At 48.1% G+C, this 22,872-nt stretch overlaps 1 protein-coding gene across 1 annotated transcript in view; it reads left to right on the top strand.

Moving 5' to 3' along the window:
- Positions 1-20,084, top strand: part of KLHL3 (kelch like family member 3) — a 71,416-nt gene extending 51,332 nt beyond the window's left edge. The window contains exons 6-12 of the mRNA XM_028103611.2: positions 3,866-3,983; positions 4,394-4,591; positions 6,090-6,191; positions 9,314-9,442; positions 13,413-13,553; positions 15,558-15,701; positions 19,907-20,084. Of these exons, the coding sequence (XP_027959412.1) occupies positions 3,866-3,983; positions 4,394-4,591; positions 6,090-6,191; positions 9,314-9,442; positions 13,413-13,553; positions 15,558-15,701; positions 19,907-19,935 (861 nt within the window). The 3' untranslated portion in view covers positions 19,936-20,084. The remainder of the gene's footprint in view (positions 1-3,865; positions 3,984-4,393; positions 4,592-6,089; positions 6,192-9,313; positions 9,443-13,412; positions 13,554-15,557; positions 15,702-19,906) is intronic.
- Positions 20,085-22,872: the final 2,788 nt, after the last annotated feature.

The following is a 22,872-nucleotide window of genomic DNA, read 5'->3' as shown; positions in this document are numbered from 1 at the left end:
TGTTAGCCTGGAACCAGTTCTTTATTGTGATGCCTGTATGACCCCTGGTAGTTCTTTCTCAGGTATTACCTTAAAGGACACATGTTAAAAATAGCAATCATTTAGCTGATCGGACTCAGTAATTTCTATTATTGGCATTACAAGTCTTTAGTAAATTGGGACTCAGGGGTGTGAGGGAAAGAAAGAAATATGCTTGTGAAACATCCTGGGCCTGAGTTTTTCTGGAAATGTAAAATGAGGGTTTGCAGGAAAGAACTGTTTAAATGTCTTCCTGCCCTGACATCTTACGGTCTTCCTAAGTAGCTAGAGGTTTATAATTTTAGAGATGTCATGCATGTAGACTCGGGGAATACTCATTTTTGTCTAATTGGTTGTTAAGTTGAGGTATCTATGGAAACAGTCTTCCGTTAGTATTCAAGATAGGAAATGTATTTCTTTTACTCTGCACGATTACACAACGAGTATAGCGTTCCTTGTGTGATGGCTTCTTGCAAGGCCTGCCATAGAAATTGGATTTCTTAGGCCTGTGAGAGAAGCAGAAAGTACACCTCCTCCTCCCCCTGCCTTGAGCTACCTCTCCATCTTCAGAAACCAATGGTCCTACCCCACAAAACCTCATAATTACTCTTCCCAGATTATTGTACAAGTTGAATATTAAAGTCGTGTCTCAACAGTGGCTTTATAAGCTCCAAGGCAAGTTTATTTTCAAAACCTTGTTCTGTATTACTTTTGTCTTTCTACTCAGGTTTTACCTTACCATTGACATTTTTTGCATTTGTATGATGTGTTTCTGTGTGACTCTGAAAATTCTCAGAGATGAGTACTGGATTTTCTCCAGTACGAATATACCTCCCCACCCCTGGCATAAGATGGTTTCTGGGGCATGGCGAGGTTCCTTGAAAGCTTTGCCTTTATTTTGTTTTACTTTTTTAAATTTTATTTACAGAGGAAGCCTGTTAACTTGAACAGGGAATCAGCAGTCTTTCTCCTGGTGGTTGAGTGAAAAGATGGGAAAAGTTCTCTTTTTCTCTTTTTATTTATTTTTTTCCTCTCAAATTCTATCTCCAGAATTGTAATCTAGTGTCCAACATATCTTAATCCCAGAAAGTGACGTTCTGGACTGTGTATTTTCTTCCATTCAACTCTGTATTTTTTGGTTTGGCTTTTTGCATATGCTACTAACCATTCGTTCGTTCCTTATTCCAAGTATCTGAGTCCTACTTTTACCTGGCACCATGAGGCCCTAGGGTTATCTTGGTGATTGAGGTAGATACATTTTCTGTCCTGGCCAGGGTCACCATCTTGCCAGGAAGACAAGGTAGCCAGGCAGTTACAGCACAATGTGGGGCAGTTTTAATGAGAGAACCCAGAGCATGTGTGATCTCAGAGAAGGGACAGTAACTCAGAGGTGAGATCAGAGAAGTCCTCTTGGAGGAGGTGACACTTGGTCAACTGAGACCTGAAAGACAAACATGTGTTAGAGCAGAGGGATACAGACAGGGGCAAGAATGTTTCATGGAGAGGGGACAGAGGGTGTTGAGTGCCTGAGGTGTTTGCAGAAAGAAAACTAAAACCTGATTTTATTCTTACTTAGTCCCCCAAACCAGATTTCATAGAAAATTATTCCAGTATTGTGCCTTTGCTTTAGTTTTGCCACCTCAAAACCAGAAGGACAGTGCACGTTCTAGGCATGTTTAAGAATGTGAGGCAAGTCACTGGGCCCCAGAAGAGTAAGGTGGGCATAGTCTGAGTTTGCCAAGAGGCTGTGTTCATTAACATCCCCCTTAAACTGTTCTTGGATGCCTGTCTAAGCAAAGAATTACAGAAGGGAAGTAATGTCAAATTCAGCTTTTCTCTGAAAAGGGCCCCTCTTGACACAGAGCAGCAGACCCCCTGAGCTGCCTAATGGAGGTTTATTTCCAGAAGTAGTTGCAGTAGCTCTAAGCTTGGACTGTGTGTCCTGGGTTCCTTTGGAATGTTCCAGAAGTCAGAACTGACTTCTGAGTTTTTGAACATTGGACACCCACATTTGACCACAGATGGCTGTGACCACACATGTGGGCACTGGGTGAGCCTGGATCTGGAATTTTGGGGTGTAAATGATGGATGAGCAGTAGTTGTCGGCCCCAGTTCTGCCTCCTGGTGTAGATGCTGTTCACCTGAGGCATGTACTCTTGGGAGCTCACATAGATTTTGATCATCACTCTTCTCCTCAAACATTTGTTGTGGAGAAGTAAAAGTACTATGGTAGTTCATAATGGCAGAAATTGTTAATGGAACATCAGCAAACCCTGGGGTCCAAGGGTGAAAACAGTAGTTATCAAAGTATGAATCTTGGAATAGCAGCATCAACCTCAACCGGGAACTTGTTAGAAATGCCCATTCTCTGTCCCACTCCAGACCTGCTGAATAAGCACCTCTGACAGGGGCCCAATAATTTGTGTCTTAACAACCCACCAGGTGATTCTGATGCACACTGAAGCTTGAGAACCATAGGAGTAAATAATACAAGCTACAGGTAATGAAAACATCCTGAGACTCCTACTGATGGGCTACCTGTGATTTCCACCTCTTTCTTGCCACAGAAGAAGGCATCTTGGAATGCCAGTGAGCGTGATGTCCTAGTAGGGATGGCCATGAATTTGCACAAGTTTATTAAAATGTGTACACTATTGTTAACTTGGCTCCTTTTTTTTTTTTTTTATTGATGAATAACGTGTGACAAAAATCTCGGCAACTGGGATACCACAGTTAAATGCTGTGGTTCTGTTACTATAGCTGGACCAGTGGCTTTCATTCTTTCTTTCTTTCTTTTCTGATGATACCGTACAATAAGAAATATGTTTCAGTTGTTATCCAGGAGACACCTACATGTGTGTATAACCCCAACAAATATTTCATGAAGTAACACCCTTATTATATTTTCTGTGCTGCTCTGTTAAAAGTATGCCGGTTGCAATGCATAAAATTCATCTCATGACCCACTCATGAAATGTGACCTACAGTTTGAAAAACATGGATATAATGAGCTGTCTTTGCGTGGACCCTGTCTCTGGAGCAGGAGAGGGGTGGGGCTGCCTTCACCTCCAAGTCAGGTAGACTTGGTTTTTGATCTCTGTTCTGCCGCTCTCAGCTGTGTGACCTTGGGTGATTTACTTATGTTCTCTGAGCTTTAACTTCCCCATCTGTCAATATGGATAATATCTCCCTCATGGGGTTTTGGTGACACATAAATAACAACACATTTCACATGGTGACTGGCACTGGTAGCCACTACCATACTTGTGGGAACAGTATTGTTAGCACTATTTTTCAGAGCATCATCAGTTACATACATTTCTGTGGTCACTACCCCAAAGCAGTCTTTCACAATTTTGCCCCAGACTACAATGAATAAGTGCTCCCTGTAGTCTGTGTATTCAGAAATATTTTTGAGGTAATTTTCTCCTTAAAATGCATCCAAGTTCTGCACTCCATTCCAAAATAGATTCAAGTTTTGATATATATTTCAGAATATTATGTTTTGATACAAAATTTCATCCCCCCGGCCCAAATGCTTGAGGGCAGCGAGATTGTAGAGCATGCCCTGAGTGGCTACACATACCACCACCATAGCCCTGAACATAGGTATTTGGGAAGTGTAGACCTTATGATGGTGTTTCTGTGGCAAGATGTCCTTGTTAGACTTTTCTTGATCGTCCTGTTGGTGATTTGGGGTAGCATCTCCACGTATTTAACTCTGTAAACTGGCATGTCAGGTCACTCATGGACCCTGGGCAATTGGTGTGTGCACGGACCAGGGATTGATCATGCACGCATCCATTAGCTGGGGAGACCCAGCTAATGTCTGTTTGTTTTTCTGGAGGTCATGATTGTGGTTGGTGGCCAGGCCCCCAAGGCGATCCGCAGCGTGGAATGCTATGATTTTGAAGAGGACCGGTGGGACCAGATTGCTGAGCTTCCCTCCAGGAGATGCAGAGCAGGTGAGCAGCACCATCTGTCATTTTGCAGCCTGCCTTTCCCCAGCTTGTCTCTGCTTACTGCCGGAAACCCTCCCCTGCTCCTTGTGTCCACAAACATCTATGCATTTACAGACTCTCCTCCTCTTCCTTCCCTACTTACCTGATTTCTGGCTGCCCCTTCTGGGGTCGGTTCTTACGTGCTTAGGGACTTCACGCTAGGACAAGTATTTGCTTGAATCAAATAACATTGGAAAAGCATATATGAATAGAAATCCAGTGAGTCCTATGATGACTTCTGGTTCTGTAAAGTTGGAGATCACTGTGGTGAATTATTCATGTGACTGCCTGGCTCCCCTCTTGTCACTTATCATCACCGCATGAGTCATCAGCCGCCTGAGATGACCTCCATGCCTTGGTTTCCTGTGCTGCAGGTGTGGTGTTCATGGCTGGTCACGTGTATGCTGTGGGCGGGTTTAATGGCTCACTGCGCGTGCGGACCGTGGATGTATATGACGGTGTGAAGGACCAGTGGACGTCCATCGCCAGCATGCAGGAGCGCCGGAGCACTCTGGGCGCGGCCGTACTCAATGACCTGCTCTATGCCGTGGGGGGCTTTGATGGCAGTACTGGTAGGTCTGGGATGTGGTCCCCACTCCTCCCAGCCTGAGATATGCCCTCAGTGCAACCGTGGTTTGCTCAGTCAGTTCTTGGGCCAACCTTCTGTCCATCCATAGCTCCTTCCTCAACAGCATACTCATCCTGCCTCATCTCCTTACCTTGCTTGCCAGAGCCAGACCTTCCTATACACAAGATACGTAACTGCCCACATGCTATCATTTCTAGGACTCTAGGGAGCGTCCTGCACTCAGAAGAGGTCCTTTTCTCCTCTCTATTATATGGGAACCCATTTTTTTGAAAGACAAGACTTAGAGAGCATGCTCAGCTGCAGGGCATCTCAGGACTGTCCGAAGCCTCTGCTGGATGGACAAGGGAGCTGGGGTTCAGCCATGGGAGGGACCTGCCTCGGGCCCTGCCATCTTTGTCCATTGCCTTTTTACTGCCCCAAGAAGCTTTGCCTGGCTGTGTCACTGCGGGAGCGTCCCCTTGCTCCTGGCTTCTGTGTCACTTCAGAGTTTAAATCAGAAACTATGAATAGATGTGGACTTGGAGAGATTATCTCATCTCTCCTATGCCTCCAGGTGAAAGTCTCTGTAGACAGTAACTCTGTTACTGAAATGCCCCCAGGGATATGGAAAACAATATTTTTTACTTCCCTGAATTTTCATTTGTGTCTTTACCACTTGGTAACCTTTTCCAGTCTTCTCTTTGCCTCTGTCATAAAATTCCAGGGTCTGCAGCCCCTCCAGGGGCTGCCTCTAGTGGGTAGGACCTGAGTAATAAAGAGAAAAAAAGGGAGTGGAGCGTTGTTTCTTTTAGAAATTGCTCTAAGCTGCAAGTAGAAAACCTCACCAAACTGTGGCTGAAACAATTGAGAGGTACTGTTTTACCCATGAAACAAGGAGTCTGGAAGTTGGCAGTTGCTCACTTCATCCCCTTGCTCGAGAATATTGGGGCCAAGCTCTTTAAACGTCCCTTCGCTATATCCTCCTGATCATAAGATGGCTGTTACAGCTCCAGCCAGCACACTGGTATTCCAGGTAGCAGCAAGCAGGTTGGTGTTGGCACCTATATCAGAAAAACAAAGACTATTTCAGAAATGCCCATGAGACTTCTACTTGGGCTTCACTGACTAGGTCACCCCTAGGGAGTCTGAGAAGGTAAGTGTTGAGCTTTCTAGCTTCTAATGTAGAGGAAGAGAAGGGAAAAGAAGGTGTTTGGTGAGGCAACCTCCTATTTTCCCTTCATCCTGTAGGTGTAACAGTTTACATTTGCAGGGCAGTTCTGTGGTACCCCCGTGTCCTCTCATGACCCGCCCTGAGTCAGGCCTCAGTGGGCCTCTCAGGTAGACTCACTGTAGATGTGCTCAGGGAGGTGCCCCAGACCACATGGCAAGGGGGAGGTGGTGCTGAGCCTCACAAGTGGGTTTCTCACCCTCTCCCAGCCTCACCTGGGCACACTGGGTGAGGCCTGGCAGCGTAGAAACCTCACGAGTCTCTTGTCTCCCAGGCCTAGCGTCCGTGGAAGCCTACAGCTACAAGACCAACGAGTGGTTCTTCGTGGCCCCAATGAACACCCGGCGGAGCAGCGTGGGTGTGGGTGTCGTGGAGGGTAAGGAATGGCGGGGGCGGCTGCCCATCCGTGCCCCAGCCCGTGGGTCCTGTCGTAGCGTCCTGGCTCTATTCCTCCCACCACGGCTCTGAGCCAGGTACTAGCATCCCGACAGAATGGGGGAGGAAGGTTGACGTACAGAGAAGTGCAGCTACCGGCTTGAGGCTAGCAGGTGGCCAGGCACAGTGGGAAGAGTAAGAGGAGCCTAAGGGGGGACACTGGCCTGTCCCTTTGGCCACTTGTCACCAGTTTCGTTGCAGGTTGAGGAATCTAGAGTTAACATATAACCTGGGAGTATAATGTGGTGGGGGTCAGAGTTCATTTTGTTTAATTTTGTCCTCCTCTTCCTCTGTTGACCATTAACACATGAACAGAGCCTTGAGTGAGGTGGGCATTTCTTCCCAGGTCTGATTACTGTCACTGCAGGACAGGTGGGTGGTAGAGTCCTGCTCTGCTCAGGAAGAGTGTGTGGGTGAGGCGGGTGGGAGGGATGAGGTCTGGGGCCCAGTTACACAGGGCTCTGTAGTTTATAAAGGGCTCCTTTATGTACAAATTTTGTTCCCTAAACCTTTTGAAGGAGATAGGCAGGGCTTAGATTTTCTCCATTCTGCAGATGGGGACGTGGAGTGCCAGAGGGGCACGTGATGTGCCCATTAGTCAATAGCACAGCCAGTCCTTAACCCCGGGTCTTCTGACTCCCAACTCAGGGCTTTTTCCATTATGCTACACTCTTGCAGACCATTAGCAAATGCTAATAGGGAGTTTTATAAATATGTGTGAATTCAGTGTATTAAAGCATAGAGTATGAGTTAGACAAAAATGTTATCCTTTGTAGGACAACACTGATTCATTAGCCTGTCCTGAAAGAGGGAATTTAGTTGGAATATCTGTGCATTTAGACTTGTATGCAGACATTCCCTTTCTCTCATGTGCGCCCCCAAGAACACACGTACTTGCTTTGGGGAGAGTGTAATGTGCAGCGATTAGACATTAACAGAAATATTCTTTTCTCTCCCTGTTCTTGGTTTGTACCAGTATTACATAAATTTCCATTAAAAAGTACATATCATTCTAACATACTAAGTAAGTCATCTTGGGGAGTGCAAGGATTTTATCCTCCTATCAAGATAAATTGTTTTTTTTTTTGCGATCTCATCCTCCTGGTGGAACAGAAATTGATTTGTCTGCCAAATGTAAGTGCTTTGTCTAGCCACCTTCCCATTTCCCCCCTTGTTCCTCAGCCAGGAATATCAAACAATAGAGTAGGGGTTAAAAATAGCAAGTCCCTGTTAATAGACTCAAGGAGAAACCTTGAGTGGGTATTTTTTCAGCTGACGCAAGGTTGAGATGGTTGATGGGGGTTCGAGAAGTTGCCTCCATGGTAGTGCTTTGAAATACTCCCCTTGACAAGGGCTCCTGGGAGCACGTTCTGTGTGTGGAAAGAATGCTGTCTTGTAGAGCGCCTGTTGACACAGAGGGCAGCCTGGCAATGTGTTGATCTTGTGCATCCTGACTTTGAAGCCCTTTGGCTGTGGGTCACCCTGGGGCAGCAGAGGGCCCTCTTCACAGCGCTTAGGAGAATGTTTCAGGAGGATCTCATGGGGCCTCTGCTTGCCTGTGGCCTTGTAGGTTTGGCTCTCCACCTTGTCACGGTACTCTCCTCCTTCTCCCTGTCTCCTTCCATGGCTGCCTGGTCTCAATGACTCTGGGGTTGCCCTCGGGAGATTCTCATCTCCTCTACACCCCAGGCCTTCCTCCTCCTGGGGTGGTGACTTAGGCTTTGGTGAGTGGTGGGCAGCTGGGTGGGTAGGTGGTTGTGTCCTGGCCAGCACACGTTGCAGGAGCAGCCTGGACCCTGGAAGAGCTTCTGGATCAGGCATTTTTCTTCTAGCTTAGATGAGGGCAGAACTGGGGAGGTGGTGTCCCTTTCTTTTAGAAGCTCTGCTGGAGAGGACTCTGGGGCAGAAAACAAAACCGGCCTCAATGACAGAGGAAGAAATAATTTTACATTTGATACGTCAATAGTCGTGATGGTGCAGCACAGTTTTGAGCCTCTTTCTAACTTAAAAGAATTGCAGACTTCCAAATAATGGTTGTACTTTTGTTATCTCCCCCTTAGTAAAGCACATAGTGACAAAAAACCTCCTTTAGTTAGTAACTCTATTAAGTGGATTTGCACTGGGCGGTGTTCATTTGGTCTACAGCTAGTGTTTAAGATCTTTGTTATAACTCACTTGTTCCCCATCGGTCTGTGGCCCACAGGTGAGGTAGGACTTCCCCTGCCACACACACACACACACACACACACACACACACACACACACACACACACACTCGGTGGAGGGGGAGGGTAGAGAGAGGGGGAGGAAGAGGGGGAGGGATGGCGGGAGGGAGCGAGAGGAGACCCTCCATATTTAAATCTCTGCTCTGGGAGCACTCTCATGCCAATTTCCTGCCCCTTGTCCAGCCTCATGCCCAGCTCCAGGCAGAAATGATGCTTTTGGGTAGCAGCTTACAGTATTTTTATTTTAAAAATGGGTAGTGGTGTTTCAGGGATCTTGTGCATGGCTCCAAGATCACAAGGGAGCAGACAGATGAATTCCAGGCACCCCAGCCCAGGGTGCACACAGAGCACTCCATCTACATGCCCCATTTGCTGGCATTGTGGACACAGCACACGACTGATGGTGAAGACAGGGATTGAGTTCTCACCGAAGAATATTTTCCCATATTTGTTTTGTCTGCTGTTGTGAGCCTTTAGCCAAAAAGTCAACCTGCCTGCCTGTAGCTGGGGCCCTCTAGCTTTTTGTGTCTTTGTCGCCTTATTCTAGAGAAGGTCTCATGTAGAGCACTGGCAAGAGTAGGCTGAGCCCCAGTGGAGCCAGGCCATAGCTTTGCATGGGGTATTTAGGGTCCTGATTTAGAAGGATGCTTAGTACTGCTTCAGGGAGCCTCATGGCTTACGAGGAGGTAGAAGGCAGAGATGTGAAGAATGCCTAGTCTGGTTTGTGGTCCCTCTGGAGGAAAGGAACTCTGAACCTCTGATGGAGTTGAAGGTGCCCCCCGCGAGTTAAAGATGGAGTTTCAGCCAGCACCACCCTCAGCCACTTCGTCTGTTCCAGGGAAGCTGTATGCTGTCGGGGGTTACGATGGGGCTTCCCGCCAGTGCCTGAGCACCGTGGAGCAGTACAACCCGGCAACCAATGAGTGGACGTATGTGGCGGACATGAGCACCCGCCGCAGTGGTGCAGGTACGGGGGGAGCCTCAGGGCGCGGGCTGTGTCTGATCTGCTCTCAGGTGGGCCTGGAGACCAGCAGGAGCACATTCTACCTTATTTTACCTTCTTTCCTTTTAACGTCTGTGATCCCACTGACACCTTCGTAGCTCAACACAAGCCCCTCCCAGGGGATATTCTCTTCGGTGTCATCCCTTCCATTTCCGTGGAGACATCTGCATCCCTGGAAGGTGAAGGCTCACTATGTGCCACGTGCTGTCCCAATAAGCACCTTCTGTACTTGAATTTATTTAATCCTCACCACCGCCGAAAGAGGTAGACAAAACATTAATTCCACTCAACAGAAAGTAAGTTGATCAGGGGGCGAGTAATTTGCCCAAGGTCATATAACTGGTAGAGTAGGATTCCCACTCAGCTTCATCTCCAAAGTTAGCATTTTTGACCTCTAAATTATTACAGCCTCATTCTTAGGCAGTAGTAGGGTGAGCATGGCTGTCCCAGTCTTGGCGGATGAAATTAAAGCCTGCCTGTCTGGGGTCTCTGTCTTGGGGTTGAAAGCCAAGCTGTCAGTGTTCCTGTTTGGAGATAAACTTCTCTCTCTCTGCCTGCCCTCCCCCCCCACCCCCGTGCCCTCTTCCCCACATGGAAAGGGAAGGCCTTCGCAAGTGTGGCTCACTTCTGAATCCTGTGGGAAGAATAGGGGCCGTGTGCTCCTTGGGGATTTTCCAGGAAGTGGAACAACAGCCCCCATCATCTTAGAGGCCCAAAGAAAGGGTCTGAGAGGACAGACAGGGGCACTGGACACTGGGCCCTGGCTCTCCATTCTCGTTCTGTTGGGGGTTGGTGAGTGTTGACCAGCCTGGGCCTCGTGGGAAGGTTGTGTGACTTCCACGAAGGGAAGCCGCCTTTGGGAGTTTTCATCCACAATGCTCTTCCTTTCTCTTTTGTGTTTTTTAAAATTGAGGTGTAACTGACATACAACACTATATTAGTTTCAGGTATACCACGTTATTACTTGGTATTTGTATATATTATGCAGTGATCACCACATACATGAACATCAGTTACCACACATCGCCACAAAATTTTTTTTCCTTGTGATGAGAACTTTTAAGATCTACTTTCTTAGCAACTTTCAAATGTGAAATGCAGTATTATTAACTGTAGTTGCCATGTGGTATAGGACATCCCCATGACTTTTTTATTTTATAACTGGAAGTTTGTACCTTTTGACCACCTTCACCCTTTTGGCCCACCGTTTAGTTCCCTGCCCTTGGCTACCATCAGTCTGTTCTCTATACTGTGAGCTCTGATTTTTTTTTTTTTTTAAGACTCCACATATACATGGAGATCATCTGATATTTTCTCTGACTTATTTTACTTAGTATAATGCCTTCAAGGTCTTTCTTTTATGTATGTATTTTTTTTCTTCTTTGTATTTTTGAAGATTGAATTGTGATCTCACTTTATAGTACCAAACACACGACTACTTCTTCAGCATTCCTTAAAAATTATGCTGTTTTAATATTATTCAAAAACCTTTGTGTGCTCACTAGTTAGAAAAGAAAAAGAAAGGTGTATGGTCCCATTTAAGAAGCATTTGTGTTTGGAATGCTATTTTTAGTGGGCTTGTTTCTGCTGATTCTGACCAGTTGGCCCTTCCTGAATAGAACATGGAGCAGATGCCTGGAAGTCAGGACACCTATGCTTCAGTGCTGGGTCTGCTTGAACCTGCCTTGTGACCGTGGGCCTGTCCCTTCCCCCGTTCTGGCTTCTGATTCCTCAGATGTGAAATGAGTGGGTGGTAGTAGGTGTTCCTTCGGGGCCAGTGCAGTTCACACATCTCGTGGCTCCTCTCCCTTCACAGAGCTCTTTCAGTAACTGTGGTTTATGGGGTCTTGGTAGAGTTGTCTTTGTACTTCCTAGGAATCCTCTGTGACTTGAGCTGTGAGAGCAAGTTCAAAGCTCAAGGATGTAGCGACAGTTCGGGAGGAGTGGGGCAGCCCCAAGATGGGGGCTGCTTCTAGGGATGTCTCCAGCAGAAAGTGTGGAGGGGCAGCCCCATGTGGAGCTACTAGGAGACCTGCCCCAGCTGCCCTAGATCAGCCTCTGGAAGCCAATCGCTCTGTCTCGGCCAGGCTTCCCAGGGGTTGTTGCTGTGTGGGGTTCACCCGAGCTGCTCTTACCTTTACCTGGGCTAGTGGCCTTCGACGATGGCATCTCTCCTGCCTGTGTCCCTGGGTGAACTCAATTTAGGGGATGCTCTCTCTCCCAGAGGCGGACTCTTTACTCACCTTACTGTCAGAGCCCTGGCGTCAGGCTCCCAGGTCAGATTTTGTTTCGTGCTTCACGTCCCTGAGATTTGGGAAAGCCACACCTCTGGAGTGGAGAACCCACAAACTTGTGATGGTGGGTGTTCTCTGGTGGCTGAAGACTCAAAGACTCTGGCCTCTGGCTGCCTCTGGCCCTTTGAAGTGCCAGGAGCCCCCGTGGCTCGGGGTCCCGGAGATGTCTGTGTGAACATTTGTGGAAGAGGCTACAGAAGGGCAAGGGGGACCCCGAGGGCCTGGAACGCTGCTTGCTTCTTCAGTAGGGCGTGAGCCTTGCTAGCAGATGGTTGGGGGGGGTAAAGAGTCCATCTCTGGGACCCAGGCTGAGCTAGATCCTGCTGAGCGCGCAAGAGGGGCCACAAGGCTGCTTTGGAACACACTGAATTGTCGTTAAGCCCAGGTCTGTTAGCTAGCCGTTGTTGATACAACACCACCATCTGCTGTTAGTTTCGGGCAACTGTGAGGAACCACTAGCACTCCAGCGTAATTGCTAGATGGCATTTTACATACTGCGTCATTCAAACAATAAACCCAGTACCGTCCGGCCCAGGAAAACAGATGAGATAAGACAGACCGGGTCCTTGTCCATGGGAAGCTTATCTCCTAGAAACCAAGCGGTCGGGTCTGACGCCTGGCTGCACATCCCCAAATCACTTGAGGTCCTTGTTCTGATTCCCAGCCAGCGTCTCTGGGAGTGAGGCCCTGGAGTCTCTCTTCAAAATCTCCCCACCTGATTGAGATGCAGCCTGTGGTGGGGTGGAGTAGTCCGTGGTCCCTTGGAGCTACCCGTGCAGTCCAGCTCCCTCGCTTTGCGGAGGGGAGAACTGAGGCCTACAAAGGGCAAGTTAGAGACACAGGTCCGGACCCCACGTGTCCTGGCCACCAGGTCAGTTGCTCTTTCAGGGGTCCCGTGCTACCCTCCTTCCCGCTGGCTTTGATTCCTGTGACTTGCACGAGAGGATTTTAAAAGGTTATTCTAAATCCTGTCGGCGATGCCATTCTAGGAGTTGGCTCAGGCCTCTCAACATCGGGAGTGATGGAAACCCTGCCTCCCCAGCAAGCTGAGAGGAGAGCACGGGGCTGAAAGAATGGGTTCTGCCTCCCGGGCAGGGCGGTCTGTGTGGTCGGCTGTGCGGCTCGTTCCCACTTTGCACTCTTTCTACGCAACCAGTATGATAGAAGGCTACGGAATACGAGTAGTACGGCATGGTAGAAAAACTCGGCCACACAGACAGCCCAAAGGGAGGCCGACTTTGACCCTCTGGAAATAACTGCTCCTGAAGTTTTGGAGGGTATCTTTCAGTCTTTTTTTTTTTTTCTTCTTTCTTTGCATATGAACGCTCTCTCCCCCATTTTATACCCACATACATACACACATATATGTTACGTGTATACATACAGTTATGTTTCTTTAAATAGCCACGGGGTGATTTTTGCTTTATCTGTAGGGGATTCTCAGGTTGACAGGCTTAGGAGGCAGGCAGGGCATCATTCTATGTGTTTTACAGCTGAGGGCCCTCAGGGCCCCGGGGGAACAAACCAGCACTCCCCAGGCCGCCCCGCTGCTGACAGCTGCCCAGGACCGGAAGCCAGGCCTCCTGGCTTCTGGTCGCGGCTGCCGGCCTGAGGCTGTGATGCTGTGCTCTGCTTTTCAGGGGTCGGGGTGCTCAGTGGCCAGCTGTATGCCACGGGTGGGCACGACGGGCCCCTGGTGAGGAAGAGCGTTGAAGTTTACGATCCCGGAACAAACACCTGGAAGCAGGTGGCAGACATGAATATGTGCCGGCGAAATGCAGGTAATGCGACCGCTCTGTCCTTCTGCCCTTGGGGGGTGTGGGTGCAAACACCAGCTGTAAGAGAAAGGGGGAGGGGAGAGACTCCCAGAATCTGGGCCTGAGCTTGTACCCCCAACGGGAGTATCCGTTTGCCAGGTAGGTGCTGGGCTGGCAGAGGGGAGAGCTGGGGAGCACGAATGGTAGCCACAAGTTCCCCCGCTTAGATGCAGGGGGCTGGTGACTTTCACGGTACATGTGTGGACACAGACCCAAATAGCCCTCTGATTGCCCCCCAAGCTCCCGGCCCATAGCTCTGTTGGGTAGCTAAGCACAGGGCTGTGTGGACCTGGCCAGTCAGTGACACTTGGTTCTGTGTTTTCTTTGCCAGTACCTGGCTCTGAGAACCTCTTGCTTCCCACCTGAAACCCATCTTATTCCTTGTGGGGGTCACCAGGGCCCTAATTCACTCTCCAGTGGGAGCGCTTCCCATATTCCTCGCTTTGTACCTCCTGTCTCTCTGTCCCCTCCCTCTTTTCCTTCCTGTGGGAATGATTTATCTTAGAGTGTTTAGATATTTATTCTGGGAGCCTGACATCCCTATTAAACTCTTTGCTTTAACAACTTTGCCCTAGGAATTGTGTCCTCTGTTGGTATATCTTGTTTTATGCCTCTTTGTTCTAGGAATGTGTTGGCTTAGCTTAGCTTCCCAGGCTGGAAAGACAAACAGGTGACTTTCAGGCAGATTTATTTCCTTTATACTCAAATTACCTGTTTGCTAAACTCATCTGTAGCTCATGTGTTGAAAGTGTAAACAGAGGGGAGTTTATTAATTTGCCCACTGCCTGAGCCTGCTGTGATATAACTTAGCATTTGGCCTTAAGCCCCCTGAGCAAGGGATTACAGAACCCCCAAGACAGCTAGTGTATCAAGAATCCAAGAATTAAGTTTAGATGTAAATGTGTGTATATGTACACATTCACAAAGAGATATTTCTATTTTTTATAGCAAAAGTGGAATCCTACTTAATGCTGTTTTATAACCTGCTTTTCTAATCCACTTTACAGTCTTTCATGACTGTCTTTTTATAACACGAAATAGATTTACGTGATATTTTAAATGGCTATATCACAATTTAAATATCTCATCTACTATTGGGACATTATTTCCATTTTTTCGATCAGTAATACTGGTTTTGTTATTATAAATGGTCCTAGGGCTAATCAGTGCACACATCTCAAATTATTTCTTTAGAATATAAGTCCAGGAGTGAAATTTTTGAGCCCGAGGGAGCATATTTGCTTCAGTACCATCCAGGAAAGTGGTACCTTTTATTCTCTCACCAGTATTTGAGATTATCTTCATCAGTACTTAGAATTACTGCTTCTTGAACATCATCAACCCCTTCATGCAATTTTAAAAGAAGACATAATGTATTAGACTATGGCCTTGCAAAATAGCATTTTCCTACCCCTGGCTTCCTGCAGTATGAGACTTTGCCCTCAAACCAGCTCTCTGTGAGATCAGTGGGAGGAATGCCTTGTAAACTGCATCCGGGTTTAGAATCTAAGTCACATGGAGGCATCACAGACACAACCATTAGCCACACAGTATGGATGTAACAGCCTTTATCAGGGCAAACTTACAAGCAGGAGTAGCATGTGTGAGATTCCCCGATCATAGCTCAGTCTGCGCATGGGAGGTCTGCAGGCTTCAGTAGACAGGGGCCCGTACCGATAATGCTCTAAGTATTTGTAGGGTCAGGGGCCAGGAATGTCCATGGGAGCATGTAGCAGTGAGAGCTCCCTGGTCAGAGAAGGGACCTTCTTAGAAAGGGGGGATCCTTGGGCCCCACGGGTTGTTGTCGGCATGCTCTCCCGTTGAGCAAAGTCAGACCTATGAGCTGGTTCATTGGGCTGCCTTGAAGGGGAGGAGGAGAGCCTCCAGGGCCATCCACGTTTGTTTCCGGTCCTTCCCGCCCCCTTTGGGGCGCCTGCTATAATGTCTCCTGTGGCCTCCGCTTCCCAGGAGTCTGTGCGGTGAATGGGCTTCTGTATGTGGTTGGAGGGGATGATGGATCCTGCAACTTGGCTTCGGTGGAGTACTACAATCCTGTCACCGACAAATGGACGCTACTACCAACCAACATGAGCACGGGGCGGAGCTACGCAGGTCAGTGCGCTGCAGCCCGACTGCACCTTGACCCCCACCCCACCTCTAAACAGGTGGAGGTAAGTTTGCTTAACTTGGGGCTAAGTGCCTCCTCCAGGGATGGTGGATAATTGTCACATGTCACCACTCTGTCATTCTGCACCCACGACAGATACCCCTAATGAGCATGGGTTTCCCCAGCGAACCTGAATGCAGGCCCAGAACTCTTTTTAACACTTGTGTTCCCGGGAGCCACTTCCAACTGCTCTGATTTGTCCTAAGAGGTCTTAGAATTTCATTGCCATTTCTGGGCTTCTACGTAGAATAAGGTACAGTTCTTGCTTTCCAGAAATTTAATGGGAAAGATAAGATCTGTCTACGTGAAGTAGGACTTACAAGGCAATACACACATAACTTCTCAATAGAATGTGTTATGCTCTCCGTATTTTAAGGCATGACAGGTGAGAACTTCCTGGAGGAAATGAGGCTTGATCAACTCTTAAGTGGGAGCTGCCCTTTGCCAGGGGCTCCCTCCCTGTGCCGGAGGGCGGTGTGTTAGGTCCAATGTACCCATTAGCTGTCATCCTTTCAAGAACCCTCTGGGTGAGTGGGACTGTGTCCTTCATTTTACAGGTGATGAAACTGAGGTTTAGAGAGTCAAAGTCACCTGCCCAAGACCACATGGCTAAGAAATGGCAAAGTCAGAATTCAGACTCAGGTCTGACTCCTGAGCCCATGCCCTTTGTACTACCCCAGCTGATGGGGAGAAAGCACTCCAGGCAAGAGGTGGAGGCAGGCGTAAGGTGCGATGCTGCTGCTGGGGAGTGTGTGTGATGGGTTCGGTGAGGTTTGGGAGGTCCGACTGAAGTTGGTACTGCTGACAACAGGGGTCTGTGGGGAGATAAGCAGACTCTTACACCCATGATGTAGCTCAGCAACCTGTACCTCGTCTTCCAGAAACTGGAGTAGTTAGAGCTAACACTTACTTACTGAGCACATAAAAATGTGCCAGGCATGACCCTAAGTATTTGCCAACCACGATCTCCTTTAGTGTACGTCACAACTCCAGTGGTATTCTGATTCCCTTTTTGCAGTAGAAGGTCAATCATTCTGTCTTGTTTGGATCCAGTGCAAAGGAAGGTTGTGCCAGCCAGGCTTGAAGGGGCTTATATCCCATGTTGTCAACGCAGGCCCTCAGTTGCAATGAACTGATTTTACTGTTTTCCCTTGTTTAGGATTTTTCTCAACTAAATATAAAAGATTTTAGAGGCATGTTGGTCTTTGAGTGATTCTTTTCTCAAGATGAATTATTAAAACAATACTTTCTTTTCAATACTCTCGTGGGAAGAGCAGGGCATTTTCGAGTATGAGGCGGCGAGGCCAGTGAGGGGTCCTCTCTTGGCTCCTAGTGGACCTTAATGAGAGGGCAAGATTTAGGTGTAAGTGGTTAGAATTTCACGTATGTGCTGAATATTTCATGTCTACCTCTTCATTGTCTGTCCACTCTAGAAGTGGGTGGGAAAGAGACAAGCAAACGTGCAGTTTGTCTTCAACTCCATTGACTGACTGAATCGGTTTTTTTTGTTTTTTTTTAGAATCTAAAGAAATTGCCTGCATGCAGAGACAGATGGATAGTTACTCATTTGGAGTATTATTTGTGATAGCAAAGAACTGAGAACTTCTTAATGTCTGACATCAGGGAAATAAACTGTGGACTATTGGTACAGTGGAAGTGTTTTTAATGCCATGAGAACATGTTCGTGGCAGGCTGTGGGTTTAAAAGGGAGGATGCACAGGGTATGTACCATGCGAGCTCAGTCACATGGTCCTGCATCACGGACATTTGAGTAGCGACTGCTCAAAGAAGGGGATGTTGGTGTCAGATCTCAGTTTGAGTTCCAGCTCTGTCACTTGGCCTGGGACTCTGGGCAAGGGGATCCGTCTGACTGAACTTCTCAGTTTCTCATTTGTAAAATGAGAATAAAATCATAGCAAGTCTCTTACTGCTGTTGTGCAGTACTGTGTGGAGGGTGCTTAGCACAGTGTCTCCTGGCATGTAGCAGCTCCGCGGTAGATGATCACGATTATTTTTAGAAGCCGGGAAATAGTCCAACAAGATAATGGTGATTCTCTTTGTATGAAGGGAGTGAAAATGTTTTTTCCTTGTGTTCCTCTGTGTTTCCCAAATTTCCCAAAATGAGAATATTTTACTCTTTTTTTTAAGAAAGATTTTATTTATTTATTTTGAGAGAGAGAGAGAGACAGAGTGTGTGGGGGGGAGGGGCAGGGGGAGGGGCAGAGGCAGGGGGAGAGAGAGAATCTCAAGCAGACTCCCTGCTGAGTATACGTGGGGCTTGATCCCAGGACCCTGAGATCATGACCTGAGCTGAAATCAAGAATCGGCTGCTTAACTGACTGAGCCACCCAGGTGCCCTAAGAATATTTTATTTTTTTTATTTTTTAGATTTTATATATTTGAGAGAGAGAGAAAGCATGCACAAGCAGGGGGAGTAGCAAACAGAGAGAGAGGGAGAAGTAGGCTCCCCTCTGAGCAGGGAGCCCAACTCAAGGCCTGATCCCAGGACTCTGAGACCATGACTTGAGCTGAAGGCAGATGCTCACCCAACTGAGCAACCCAGGCGCCCCCAAAAGAGGAGGCATTTTTATATATTGTTTTTATATAAGCAATTATATATATATAAATATTTATATATATATTTATAATATTTATATTATAATATATATTTATAATAAAATTGCTTATATAAAATATGTAAAATTGCTTATATAAAAAAGCAATACAGGACCCTGCTTTAAAAAAAAAGTGCTACCCTACGAAAGAGTCCTGAGGTTCAGGCAAGGTGTTGTCAAGGTCAGGCAGCACATCTGGGTCTGGGGGGTGTGGAGCTGCCTGCCTCTGAGCTTTTCTCTCTGCACCTTTATCCAGAACTCACATGCAGTGGGTGTCTTAGCAGAATCTCACCCCTGGGGTATCCTGGCATTTCTTTTAGCAGTGTTCTCTCAATCTCATCTGCAGCCAGAAGATTTTATAGTCGTGGGAATAAGTTAAAGTAAGGCTCCAGTCAGTTACACCGTACCAGTAGATCTTACCTGTAAATTAGGATTTTGTTCAGAGGAGCAGATAGGTACTTGCTTAAGTAAGGAGGGAGCACACCTGTCTCAGGCAGAAGGAAGTCCAGAAGCCCAGGGCTGGCCTAGGGCTCAGGCTGTCGTTGAAAAACAGGTCTGCCTTCCCTTTCCGGTTTTGCCGGCTTTGCCGCTAGCTGCCACCGCCGTGGGCCATATGCGAGCCTTCTTCCAGGCCGGGCAGCAGACAGAGCCAAAGCTGCAGCCCGGGCAGACGTGCATTTACAACGGTCTGGGCCAGGCCCGGGGCATGCGGCACACCAGCTGCAAGGCAGTCTGGGAAGCTGAGTCGATAACATGCTGGTCTCTGCCGTCACGGACAGCAAGGAGAGGGGAGGTTGCCTGAATCCACCCACAGTGTTTGCCACCTTCCAGAGACACTCTGGGTCATCTGTGGATTCACACAGTTAGCCGTGGAGTTTGGTTCGCTTTGGCTGAAATCATAACGCAGACAGACGTGTCTGGACCGTTTTTCCCAGTACAGCATTTAGCACGGGAGGGGTCTTTCCATCGGGTGACATCAAACTGTATGGGAGCTGAGCCTCAAGAGGTCAGTAGACTTGCCTGAGGCCGCACTACAACTCGACTGGTGGCAGAGCTAGGACTGGTGGGCAGTTTTTCTGACTTGCATGAAGTCAGTTCACGGTTCTTTGCGGTTCATTTCAGTGTCTTATAAAAGTAGGCATGAATCACTGTCACTTCTCTTACAGTGATGGAGAGGTAGAGCCATGGAGCTGCCCCCAGGCATCCGGTGCTGGTGCCGAGTGTCGTGAGGCTGAGTTCTGGGCTTGGAAAAGGAGTCCTTATGATAGGAACTGTATCCATGTGATGATGCGAGGGGAGCCCACTAGCTGTGGTGCTGAAGGACTGTGCGTGCGGGTTCAAGTGTCCTGCCGGGACTTCGGCGTCACAGTGGTTAAGAGCCCGCCACGGGCAGCCCGAGTTCTCAGGCCCTGCGATGCTTGGATACAGACGGGCCCCTTTCCCTTGACTGGGGCTTTAGGATGGCTTGGACTCATGAACCCCGTCACACTCTGGATACCTTTGAAGAAGCTGACTTTCTCTCCCTTTCGTCTTAGGTGTTGCTGTGATTCACAAGCCCTTGTGACCCCCACGCCCACGGCCAGGAGGTGGAGGAGGGGAGGGGTGCTGCCTGTGGCTCAGAACAGCGGCACCCTGACTGCCACTCGCTGCCAGAGTCCGCAGAGGAGCAAGAAGTGCCCTCCTCCGACGTGGCCAAGTGGCGTCCGACGTGGAGACTGGTGACCGCCCCCTGCCCCCCTGAGGTGTTCAGGCCTCCCCCCTGAGCAGTGGGTTCCTGAGAGCTCCAGGCAGCACATGGGGGCTTTTTTGTGTGTTTCTACGGGAACACCTGAGAACCTGTGTGTGTGTGTGTGTGTGTGTGTGTGTGTGTGTGTGCGTGTGTGTGTGTAGAACATGGTATTTCAGTAAGTTGGGGGATGTGTGACAATCTACTGGATTTCTTTACTACTGATCCTTCTGTGCTAAAAATCAAATCACAGAAACCTCTCTTCTGGATGTGTGCCCCATTGGAACCCTGAGATTACTAAAGCTGCTGTCTTCTGGAGCTCTGTTTGGACAGGCCAGGAATGTCCAGAAATGACTGGTGACTGGCCTTGCTTTGACCATGCCCACAGACTGGCTCTGACCCCTGGCACGGTCTGCAGAAGAGCTGGGCATTCTTAAATCTGCACTGTGTCTTCTGTGTGCTAGAACTGGGAACAGATGGTGTCCCCAGGCCCTCCACTGGGTGCTCTTCCTTGGGCTCTCCTCCAGGAAGCAGATGAGAACCACCTAGTCCTTGGGCCACTGGTCTTTGAGGTTGTGGATTCCAGGTTTGGGAGATTTTGTGTCTCTTCAGTTGGGAAAACTAGCTCTTTGGAGAAGCCCCGAGTATCACACTGGAGAAAAAAATACATACACGTGCATGAAAAACAATAACAAAACAACAACAAACCAAAGTGGTAAGGCAGTTGCTGCGTACAATGGTCTAGAGAGGATCCTACGTCTGGGTTTTCCTGGGATGGGACACTCCCCATCTATACTTACTATCCAGGCTTAATTCTTCACAGCATCCCATTTTACTCTTAGAAGTGTTCTGGTTTGGAGGATAAATAAAAGGTCACCATACCTCCAAACCCAGAGATAGTTTGGCCCCTGCCTTGGGGGTCATATGTGATCTAGATGGACGTGGATGACTTCAAAGGAGTGCACCAGCTGGGGCTGGCCCTCAGCACTAGATGGCGATGGTCAAGTCTGTCTGAGGGCCTCGTCTTCCTTTCCTTGTGCTCTCCCCCTGTTCCAGGGCTTGTACCCTCTCCAACCCTCAGAATATTCCTTTCCTCATTGTTTTTCCTGAGAGGGAGGAGATGGTGGTAAATGCCCTGGATGTGTGATCTCTCTCAGGGATACTTGCATTTTAAAAGAGGAGCTTGGTGAGAGCTTTGCAAATTCACAGTTAAAATTTAACGACAGAACTTTAAGCATTTGGAGGGGGGGTGGGTATTTGAGGGCACATGGAATCATTTTCATTAAAAAAAAAAAGAAAAAAGAAACGTGAAACCATTCCTCAACTTGCAAGTCACTTATGCTGGAATTTGTGGCATAAGGAGGGAAGGTCTTGTGTCTGAAGAGTACGCTCACATCATGGGGACTGGGCTTTAATGCTCCCTGATTTTGGGGTCCACTTACAGGAGTCGGGGCTTTATGAAACCTGATGTTGGACTTCTGATCTAACTGGGCTCCTTCCAAGCAGATACTGCAGGAGACTGGCATCCCCCCCAGCTCACCCCTGCAGCTAGAAAGCCAGTAGCCTCCCTAGCTAGTTGGCCACTTTGTGTATTTACTGTATATTTTTTTGTGCACTAAACACTCAACTCTCTTGAAGAAGAAACGTCTTCTGATGTTGAGGATATTGAGCAGATGTTATCTCAGTAAGACATTTGGAGGGCAAAAAAAAAAAAAAAAGACATTTGGAGGGCAGCACCAAGGCATCCGGAATTCTTAGTGGCTTTGGGAAGAGGCTGATATATCCAGCTTTGTTGGGTCTGGAGGTGAAGTCTCCAAAGGATTCAAGGCATGCCTTCATTTGGGTGCTGTGTTCTCACCTGGCCCTGGAGATGGCCATGGTCTCAAAGCTCTGCCTTGGCTTGGAGGCTGATGGGATAAGCTTTCTGTTGCAAATGTTCTTCCTCCTGGCCTGAGGAGAGTTTGGGACTTTATTTTGGTTTCTGATGGGGATGAGGCTGGGGGGTGAGATCCCATGTGTGCTGTTCACACAGCTCCTGATTTCAGACTAAAGGTGAACTTCCCACCCTCTTTCCCAACACTTAGGAGCTGGACTTTGATGCATATGTGGGGGAGGTTCTTGTTTTTCATCTGCCCAGAGCAGGTCCCTTCCCTGAGAGCTCGCCAGCCACGTTTTCTGCTCTTGGTTCCACCTCATGTCTCCCTTCCTTGGAAGAACCGCCCCCCCCCCCGCCTCCCCCCACCCAGTAGTACTGCTGAGGCCAGGTTCATCTCCTTCTCACCCGTCCTTTCTCATGGGGACTTCAACACTGGTACATCACCACCAAAAAGCCATTCGGTCTCTAGCTGCCCACAGAGGCCATTTAAAACCTGTCTCTCTATCACTAGGTACGATTCTCTCTCCACAGTGAACACAGCTGACTTGATTTCAAGTCTCCGCTGGTCACGTTGGTAGGCAAACCCCCTGCCCCCCCCTTTGGGTGCCCGTAGCTGCTTGTGAATGCAGCTTTGCGGGTGGTGTATCTGAAAGCTGATCACAGTGATGAAATGGAATTGCGGCCCAAGGTTAGAAGCCGCTTAGATGCCGCTTGGATACTGATTTGGACAACACAGAAGTCAGACTCTGAATTGCAAAGTTCCTTCTCCTAATGGCATCTCTCCTAAAAAGTTGCAGTATTATGCAAATGAAACTGACCTCATTTTCTGCTATGCAATAAGAATACTTAATTCTGTTTCACAACAAACCAGTTGCAGTATCCCCTGACATGCTTTTTGA

This window comes from Eumetopias jubatus, unplaced genomic scaffold (genome assembly GCF_037043125.1).
Source record: "Eumetopias jubatus isolate StellerSeaLion01/CBP00866 unplaced genomic scaffold, mEumJub1_p1.0 scaffold_5, whole genome shotgun sequence".
Lineage (NCBI taxonomy): Eukaryota > Metazoa > Chordata > Mammalia > Carnivora > Otariidae > Eumetopias > Eumetopias jubatus.
Note: the sequence above shows the minus strand (reverse complement) of the source record. Positions and strands in the feature narration are given on the sequence as shown.